Here is a 10,666-nt window from a genome sequence, read left to right as displayed (position 1 = left end):
TAATAATTTTTTTTTTTACGTTTTTTTTTACGTTTTTTTTTTTTTTAAAACGATTTTTTTTTTAAAAACGATTTTTTTTACAAATTAATAATTTTTTTATAATTATTATTTTTTTTCAAAATTTTTTTTTTAATTCATTTACTATTCATGAATAGTAAATGAAAAGAAATTAATTAATTTACTATTCACATGAAAGCGATATGATAGAAATTATTAATTACAAGTTACATAATATACCCCTGAAGTATTTAATAAATACGACTTTTTAAAATTTTACGTATCAAATTTTGATTCTAAAATATTATTATATTATTATATTCTATTTCAATATTATTATATTATTATATTCTATTTCAATATTATTATATTATTATATTTTATTTCAATATTATTATAATTAAAAATATAGCGTTTTAGCGCTCCCCGGCAGCGGCGCCAAAAACTTGATGATGTAGCGTGAGGGTACGAAATAGTATTATTTTTACTAGGAAATACTACAAAATATAACACAAGTTTTATTAATTTACGGATGGGATATACCTAAACCTTGCTACAACACTATAGGCAGTGTACCTAATCGTAGAGTAGTGTAGTTTTTAGTAAGTCCGGTTCGTTCCACAGGGAGCTAGTGATTACGTACTATATTTTTATAAAACTATATTTATATAAATATATATATATATAAGTAGTAATATTATTATAAAAGGGGGGTTTTTACCGTTTAATGACCGGTTTGTCGATTTTATATTTTTAAGCGTAAAGATAAATGACAATAATTAAAGTGCGTAAAATAAATAAATGACGATAAATAAAATAACAATAAATAAAATTGCGATAGAATATGAAATAAAAGGATTATGCTTATTTAAACTTCCGTAATCATGATGTTTGACGTTTTGATTTTAATTAATTGTTACTCGGGTTAATTGTCCTTTGTCATGGTTTATTTGATACATATCTGGTTTTTATCCATAATAGCCCATCGGTCATAAATATAAAGTGCGAGTGTCCTCGTCAAATTACCCTTATACCCGAAGTCAAATATTCCAACTAATTAAGGATTTAAACTGTGACGCAGTTATCACTTCTGTCAACAATTACACCAGTTATCACTGTATGTAATCTACCCCTGTTTTGATTAGATATGAATATTAATTTACCCACTTGATCAGTTTGAATAATCAATTACCCAACCCGAATAATTAATTAAATGATTATAATAGATTCCATATGAACGTCACTAAATAGGACAACCATAATCATTATTAATTATTAGGATAATTAATTTGAAGATAGGTTCGACAGACTCCAATGAGTTGTCACTCAATTAGACAATACCCCCCATCTATTAATAGTCAATAGTCCAATTTCCACAAGTGTCGGTCTTTTGCCCAAACCTTAATTATGGTACAAAGTCCAATTACCCAATTTTAGTAATTAGCCCAACATCATGATTACTTCGTTTTAAATAAGCATAATAATAACTTAGCTACGAGACATTAATATAAAAAGGTTGAACATAACTTACAATGATTAAAAATAGCGTAGCGTTACACGGACAGAATTTCGACTTACACACTCAAACGATCTCTATCATAAATCTTATTATTATCATAATTTAAAATTAAAATTAAGATTATTGTTATATCTTATTACATTAACATTATGATAGAGATTTTTAGATATTGATATTGATAATAGATTTTTAGGATAGAAAAAGGGATGCCCTTTAAATTGATCGATAATCATCGCCTTTTATAGGCAAAATATGAAATTGAATTTTCATTTACGACCCCTGAACTATGCTAAATTAATAACTTTTTATTATTTAATATTATTCTTATTATGAATTATTTAAATATTATATTTTATTCTTGTGCATAGTTGACTCGTAATTTTTACACCGTTGCGTCGAGCGTTGAGAGTTGACTCATGTCCCGGTTCCGGATTTTCGAACGTCCTTGCGTACTATTTTATATCGTGTACTTTGCGTTTTGTAACTTGTACTCTTGTCATTTTTAGACGTTCTTCATCAATAATTTGAACCTTTTTAATTGTATCTTGTACTTTTGAGCTTTTTGGACCTTTTTGTCTTCAATTTGTCGAATCTGCCTTTTGTCTTCGCACTTATTTAATATAAACGAATATCACTTGAAAATGGAACAATTGCAACTAAAATCTTGTCTTTCTTGGGGGATAATGCTATGAAATATATGTTCCTTTTTAGCCTTATCATGTATGTTTAGTGATAGGTTAAAAAATGTCAAAAGGGCTTTGAGAGATTGGAGCTCAAAAAAGTTCAAAACTCTTGATGATGAGATTGAAGCTTATAAAAGGGAAGCCATGGAATGGGAGTTAAAAGCCGAATCGACTAACCTTATGGAACAAGATCGAGATAGATGGTTGGAGTGTAGACGTCATTGGGTGGAGAAGGAAAACATTAAATCGAATACGTTAAAACAAAAGGCGAGATTAAAATGGGCGTTGGAAGGGAATGAAAATTCAAAGTTTTTCCATGCTGCAATTCGAAGGAAAAATAGCAAAAGTAATTTTAGTGGAGTTAACATTAATGGCACTTGGTGTGAAGATCCAATGGTTGTTAAGGAAGCGGTGTTCGGACATTTTCAAAAAATTTACTCTGCAAATAAAAGTGTCAGGCCTAGCTTCCGTTCTTTCTTTGCTGTGACTTCTGTCTCATGGGCTGGGCTTAACAAAAACATAGACCAGGTGTTTGGGCCTATTGGGCCTGGAGTGTCTAGCCCGGCTACGGGTTCTATGTCCAAAAATGATCTGCCTGATTCCTTGGCCTTCCATGTTGGCGGGCCACCTGCTACTGCTGTATTTGGGCCAAATCTTCATGCAAATGAGGCCTTCTCAGATTGCTTCAGGCTTACACAAGAGGAGGCAAATAACCTTGAGTTGCAGTTTGATGAGGAGGAGATTTGGGATGCTTTAAAAAATTGTGCAAGTAATAAAGCCCCGGGACCCGATGATTTTAACATGAGGTTCTTCAAAAAGTTTTGGTCCATTATTAGAGAGGATTTGGTTGAGGCTATCCGGTTCTTTTGGCAAACGGGTACCATATCTCCAGTTGTAATTCGTCTTTCATTACTCTTGTTCCGAAGATTGCTAACCCGGTGAGTTTGAATGAATACCGGCCGATTAGTCTTATTGGTAGTTTCTACAAAATCATCGCGAAAATTCTTTTTAATCGAATTAAGAAGGTTGTTCCAAATTTAATTAGTTTCGAGCAAAGTGCGTTCATTAAAGGGAGGAACATCATTGATGGTGTCTTGGTGGCAAATGAATCCATTGAGTTTCTTAAGAACAAGCATTTAAAAAGCATGGTTTTCAAAGTTGGCTTTGAGAAGGCATTCGATAGCATTAATTGGGAGTTCTTAGATGAGATGATGGTGTTGATGGGTGTTGGTGCTAAATGGAGAAAGTGGATTGCATCATGTCTTAATTCGGCATCAATTTCGGTTTTAGTTAATGGCTCCCCCACTAAGGAGTTTAAACTAGGGAAAGGTGTTAGACAAGGCGATCCTCTCTCACCTTTTCTTTTCATCATTGTGGCCGAAGGTCTTAATTGGTTGGCTAAGTCGGCGGTGTCAAAAAATCTTTTTGAAGGCATTGAGATTGGTCATGATAAAGTACGTATATCCCATTTACAATACGCGGATGACACCATTTTTTTGGGCAAATGGAGCTTTGAGAACATTGAGAATCTTATGAAGCTCCTAAAATGTTATGAATTTAGTTCCGGATTAAAAGTCAACTATGGTAAAAGCAATTTGTTCAGGGTGTGCGTTGATAAGAATGAAGTGGATCTTATGGCTAGTTTGTTTGGGTGTAAAACGGGATCTTTTCCAATGACATATCTCGGGCTCCCTATTGGTGCTAATATGAAAAAACTTGTAAATTGGAAGCCGGTGATAGAAAAATTTGAAAAGAGGTTGTCGGATTGGAAAGCGCGTACAATTTCGTTTGGTGGACGTTTAACTCTTGTGAATGCGGTTCTAAATAGCTTGCCATTGTATTTTTTTCTCGCTCTTCCGTGCCCCGCCCTCCGTGCTCAAAAAACTCGAGTGTGTAAGAAGAAAATTTTTTTGGGACGGGTCGGGTGATAATACAAAAATCTCTTGGGTAAAATGGGATGATGTCATTCGCCCTTATGCGGATGGCGGACTTAACTTGGGTTCCTTAAATTGTAAAAATTTAGCCTTAATTGGCAAGTGGTGGTGGAGGTTCTTAACCGAAACCACTTCCTTGTGGGTTAAGGTTATTAAAAACATTTATGGGGATTCGAGACTACTTTTTTCGGGTGGGAATAATGTTTCTAACAATTCTTTGTGGAGTAATATTGTCAAAGCAGGATTCGAGATAAATAACATGGGCGTTGAATTTACAAGTTCATTCGAGAGAAAGATTGGTAATGGGTGCAAGACAAGATTTTGGGAAGACGTTTGGCTAAAAGATAAACCGCTCAAGGAGATTTTCAAGAGGTTAGTGAGGCTCGAATCAAACCCCCTAGCTCTCGTTTCTAATCGGCTGCTGTATGATCTCGGACCAGGTTCGACCATAGCCTGTTGGGAGTGGTCACGAAGTTTAGCAGGACGTACGAAGGATGAATTGGACGAGCTTATGGGATTGGTGACAGCGATTACAATAAATCCGGAGAAAGAAGATACTTTTTCTTGGAAATTAAGCGGAAATGGTTTGTTCTCAACAAAAAAATTAACAAAGCTTATTATGTCAAGAACATACGGTACTAATGGTGCAACTTCGGCTACAATGAAGAATAATTATGTTCCAAAAAAGATGGAGGTGTTCGTTTGGAGGGCAAGAAAGGAAAGACTCCCTGTCTTGTCCGAACTCGATAAGCGGGGAGTTGATGTTCATTCTACTCTTTGCCCTCTTTGCGGAAATGAGATCGAATCGGTTAATCATGCTCTTCTCTCGTGTGAACATGTCCGAATTATATGGAAAAAGGTTCGAGAGTGGTGGGGTTTGGATTCGGCCAATCTATCCTTTGATAATCTTTTGCGCGGTTTTTTTCCTACGTCGTGTTCCGATTTGGGTAGCATCTTATGGCAAGCGGTGGAGTGGGTCTCTTGTTATCTAATTTGGAGGAATAGGAATCAATGTCCTTCATGAAGAAGTCGTGGACCCCTCCGAATGCACTTAGTGAAATCCAAGTCAAAAGCTATGATTGGGTTGCGAAGCGTTTCAAAGCGAGAAAGATTGATTGGCATGTTTGGCTACACAAACCAAACTCTTTGTTATATGTGTAATTGTATATAGATGATGTGATAATGTATTAGGCATAGGGTTCTAGCTAGGTATCCTTTGCTTCGAGAAAATCTGTATAATGTACATTTGATGTTTCGAGTAATATAAATTTTCTGCTTTTAAAAAAAAATAAAAAATAACACAAAATATATATATTTGTTGCTGAAAAACATAGACCATTTAATTTCTTGTCATGTAATGACTTATAACAATATAATAGATTGAACTACACAACAACCAAAATCCTTAGGGTGAGCTAAACACAAATCTAGGAAACAGATTTACTATTTTCATCTTTATTACTCCAAGAAAACTTTGGTCTATATCCTTTTTCTAGCATCTTTTCAACCTCCACAAACTGCAACCCTTTAGTTTCCGGTACTAGAAAAAAGATAGCCACAAGTCCTATAGTCGAGAACCCAGCAAACAGAAGAAACGTTCCAGCAGACCCTAATGCCTCAGTTAGCGTTAGGAACGTTTCACTAATAATTAGATTCGAAATCCAATTTGACACTGCTGCAATGCCCCCACCAGTGCCCCTGTATAGTAACGGGTATATCTCAGAGTTCACGATCCATGGCACAGTTCCGATTCCTGGAGCGTAAGATAAAATGTATAACCCGAGCAGTAAAACTGTAAAAATCCCAAACTTGCTTGGGCAACCGTATGTGTACCATGTACGATGATCTTGTGTTTCACATGTGGCCCGAGTATCCGTGTTCACAACCAAACATGCACCTGGTTTATACTATACATGATCATTAGTACAATGCCTTAGCTAGCTACAAAAGGATGAAACATGTAACAAAAGAGGGTTAATTTATATAAAGATTTTTCTAACGACAACCTAACTGTCGTTAAGATGCATGAAAGTGTTGTACCCTGGGGCGGACCTATGAAGGGTCAACCGTGGTCCGCCGTCCCGGCGACTCAAAGTTTTCTTAGTGTATTTATGTGCTAAAGTTTGACGTTTTGTGTATTTATATGTTAAAAGTTGACAGCCCCGTTTACTTGTTTTTTTTTTCTTCAAATTTTTAACATTTTGCACCCGTCGAAAAAAATTCCTGGATCCGGCACTGGTTATACGTAGTAGTTATACATTGAATTTATAGTGGCGGTTATAGAAATGTATAACATTCTAATGCATCTTAACGACACTGTTAAAGGCTGTCGTTAAAAAATCCTTTAAATAAATGTAACCTGCTTAATTTGATTTAAGCTACCTACAAGCTATAAAACTCACTATATTGTCTTTGTTGGCGCAAAAAGCGCAATTTGAGGAAGCTCTCAAGCAAGTGATGCAGTTCCATGATGCAGAATTGGACGACGTTCGGTAATTTGAACAAGTATTGTTAACCCCGAAGCGATTTGAATCAACGATACTGACAGGCGGAGCATGAACCGATGCTTGAAAGAACATGATCGATAAAACAACAAGACAAGTAATGATTCCGATCATCGAAATAATCATCAACCTCCTCCTACCAAACCTGTCAACACACAACATACTTAAAACTGTCCCAATCGAATTTAGGCCAGTTGTAACTAGCGATAATGCTAAAGCAGTTCTATTTGAGGCGAATCCTGCAAGTTGCACAATTGTGGGACTGTAGTACATAACGGTATTGATTCCAACAAATTGTTGTGCAACTTGAACTGTGACGCCAGCATATAGTCCCCTTCGGACAACTTTATTACTCCATGCGCTTTTCAACTTTGAAAAAACACCGTCTCCTATTGATCCTTTAGCTAATTTTTCGGTTTCAATGGATGTTTGTAAGGCTTTCATTTCTTCTTCTACTTCGTTAGGTGGATATATCTTTTCTAGGATGTTTCGTGCCTCTTGTTTCATGTTCTGAGCAAAAGACACGTTGTATTAGCACATAAACATCGTTCAGAAAACAAAACAAGAAAAGGATTTTTCGAACAAAACTATCGTTAGCGTGCATAAAAAACTTGTAATAAATTAAGTACAATCCATTTAAGCATGTTAACGACCGTCCTAAGGGCTGTTGTTAGAAAAATCCATAAGAAAATGGGTAAAATAAGATGGTAGATAAAATGGGCTTTGTGGAGATGGGTCGAATGGGTTTGTAAGCCTCAAATTGTATTTTTAATGCTTGCAACTTACGAAACGAAAAAGTTGATAAATGATTGAACAAAAAGTGATATGGGTCAACTCGACCCTGTCCATTTCAACTGCGAAAAATGATTTATTACTCAAGAAACAAATGATTTTTACACAATTGTGAAAATTGGGACCTAACATGTTTCAAACCCATCTCTACTTTCACCACTACCAATTGCCTGTCTTGACCCAAACCCATTTTGACATTGTACCTGGGCATACAACCATCTAGGAGACTCAGGAAGAAAACACATCAATACAAATTGAACCAACGGAGGAACACCCGCAATTCCAAGCATCCAACGCCAATTTCCAGGCGTCTAAAACAAAATCATCATTAACACATACTAATCCAAAACAACCAACTTAAAAAAAGAAATTCGAATCTTTTATTATTATGTTTAATAGTCGTACCTTAGCGAATGCTAAATTGATGAGGTACGATAAGAATTGTCCGAATGTAAGGAGTAAACCATTGGTGCTAACAAGTGCACCCCTAATTCGAGCCGGAGAAGCTTCTGAAATGTATAAAGGTGACGTCATAGAAACTATGCCAACGCCCAAACCAACAAAAAGTCGACCAACGATTATGACCCATGGGTTCGGAGCTAGAGCCATAATCATTGAACCGAGCACGAACAAAAAGTCAGCACACAATATTGACCTTTTCCTACCAAATTTATCGTTCATCCAACCACCTATGGCTGCACCAACAATTGCTCCGGCTACTGCTGTACTCACGATTGTTTCCTTATAATCCAAAATGTATGTATTTTCATAAAAGTGATTAATTTTGGGTTTGTAGTAACTAAAAGTAACACTTTTTAACTAGTTGAACTCTAAACATTGAATTGTTACAGGATCTTTGATTTTTCAGTCACAACATGTGATATAACATGTAACTAACACGAGGGATAGCAAGTTAGGCGAGTGAGTAATTGGTCAAAACAGATCCAGTTCGAAAACAGGTCTTTCTTGATCCAGTTGAAATGGGTCGTGTTGATTTGCAAACACTTATCCGCTTCGTGCAATTTTAATAAATAATTGATAGACTTTAGGTGATTTTGTCCCATTTGACCTGACCCATTTTGACAAGTTCCTATTAGCTAATGTAATTGGTCAAAACAGATCCAGTTTGAAAACAGGTCTTTATTAAACAAGTTGAAATGGGTCATGTTGGGGCCTGCAAACATTTAGTCCATTTCTTACAATTTCTATAAAATAATTGATAAACTGCAGGTGATTTGACCCGACCCATTTTGACAGGTTCTCCTATCAGCTAATTTTAATGTGACCAATTGAGCACAATTTGCCACACGAACCACACATGTTTATCGAATATGAAATTAATAAATATAATCTGTAACCTCAGCTTAACTTACTTGCAACCAGGTATGCCTTTTAACATATTGAAAATCGTCTCGAATATATAGAGAAGCACCAGAAATAACCCCTGTAAGAAAGTGAACTAATCAATGTAAATTTAGCTGAAATTAATAAATTAGTAACAAAAATAAAATAACTATATTATTTATTTATTACCAGTATCATAACCAAATAAGAGCCCTCCAATTCCAGCAGAAAGTGCAAGTAACATTATATACGGTGTACGCCAAATCGTCCTAAAACACTCTGTAAACTCAGTTTTATTTGGCTTCACAACACCCCCTTCCATTTTTTTAACAAAAAAATACTAAAATCACAGCCTGCAATGAAGTATTAAAAGTAAACTTTTAAGACTATAATCTGGAAATTACATTTAACACTGCACAAAACCTATGTAACCAATATGATAAAAAGTGTATAAACTCAATTAACATCATAATGTATAAAGAAACATTAAAGTATAAAGTTAGCCTTTATATTATTCACTAAGATACAGTATGAACAAAACAACATGCATGATGGTTTATGTACTATTGAAGCATGCAAGAAAACATAGAACATACATTATAATATAATTATAATTACCTGAAAGATAAACTGTTAATATAAAAATATACTCTTGATTTCAATGATGTTTTGAAGATTGATCAAGAAGAGCAATATAAGATAGATAGATATATATATATATATATATATATATATATATATATATATATATATATATATATATATATATATAGTCCGTATATGATAAAATCATCTGATAATGTGGGGCCCACTTATGGTGTCATCAGAATTTAAAGTATGAAATTGGATAGCTCTTGTTTTAAATGTCATGCAACTTTCACTAGCAACTCTGGACTTCTAACCCTTTGACTTGTAATACTATATATTTTTTTACTTATATACCCCTTGTGATACTACAAATGTTACACCATACCCTTCTTTTATAGCTTGTTATCTTTCTACACTTTTTAATAACCTCCAAAATTATATTTATCTGTATTTTTTTCTGAAAGGCAAGATCCCATTACTAAAGTACGTCCATGTGGATTGAACTTGAGTCTAGAAATTTTCAAGTCTCCACCACTAGACTACCCCTTAGGGTTTGTTGACGACTAGCTTAAAATGATCATAATTATTATAATCGATAATTGCGGAGTAGACAAATGGTCAGAGGTGTAAGTATCTTTATTCCTTTATTTTCCAGTTAAAATATGTATAGCATTTCATCATTGTTTTACTACTTAGACAACTTGGAACCGTATTTTTCGAGCGTGAGTGTCGGAGCCGACGATAGAACGCCCTAATGGGGACGTTTTCAGGTAACTTTTGACAGAGACATTCAACTTTATTCAACGGGTAATTAGGGAGCATTGTCCATTAAATAAAAAACAACCAACCTTCACAATCTTTTGCACTACACCTCTTTATTTCACAATTTTTGTGATGCCCCGTACAAAACCATCGTGTACGAATCATCAACAACAGGATCATTACAAGGTCAAACACTATATGCGTTTTCAAAACAAGTTTGCATTCATGATAAAAGGTGACGTCATAACTAACATCGAATGGTTTACAACCAAAGTATGCTTCTATGAACAGAAGCAAATATAATAGTGCGTGACCCTTGGGTCGTTACAAATCATAGTTTCAAAAGTAATAATATTTATGAATGCAAGATAACGTTCATGCAGTGACATCTCTAAAGCAGCGGGTGTCTACAGCAAGACTAGTACACAGCGGAAGCAGCTAACCTTAAGCACCTGAGAAAAACATGCTTAAAAACGTCAACACAAAGGTTGGTGAGCTATAGTTTAAGTATAACAGTATGTAAGGTAGGCCACGAGATTTCAG

General features: G+C 34.9%; 2 protein-coding genes across 2 annotated transcripts; one reads left to right on the top strand and one right to left on the bottom strand.

Annotated features, from left to right (window-relative positions):
- Positions 1–2,238: 2,238 nt before the first annotated feature.
- LOC139874793 (uncharacterized) lies at positions 2,239–5,157 on the top strand. Its single transcript, XM_071862192.1, has 3 exons — positions 2,239–3,005; positions 3,092–4,092; positions 4,223–5,157. Exons 1-3 carry the CDS (start codon positions 2,239–2,241, stop codon positions 5,155–5,157), a joined length of 2,703 nt encoding a protein of 900 aa, XP_071718293.1.
- A 403-nt stretch (positions 5,158–5,560) lies between these two features.
- LOC139874792 (inositol transporter 4-like) lies at positions 5,561–9,095 on the bottom strand. The gene is made up of 6 exons (XM_071862191.1): positions 8,963–9,095; positions 8,803–8,873; positions 7,835–8,170; positions 7,633–7,740; positions 6,536–7,147; positions 5,561–6,040 (listed from the first exon to the last, which is right to left on the bottom strand). The coding sequence occupies exons 1-6, from the start codon at positions 9,093–9,095 to the stop codon at positions 5,561–5,563; spliced, it is 1,740 nt and encodes a 579-aa protein (XP_071718292.1).
- Positions 9,096–10,666: the final 1,571 nt, after the last annotated feature.

The sequence above is a fragment of the Rutidosis leptorrhynchoides genome, chromosome 11 (assembly GCF_046630445.1).
Source record: "Rutidosis leptorrhynchoides isolate AG116_Rl617_1_P2 chromosome 11, CSIRO_AGI_Rlap_v1, whole genome shotgun sequence".
Lineage (NCBI taxonomy): Eukaryota > Viridiplantae > Streptophyta > Magnoliopsida > Asterales > Asteraceae > Rutidosis > Rutidosis leptorrhynchoides.
This window is presented reverse-complemented; position numbering and strand designations above follow the sequence as displayed.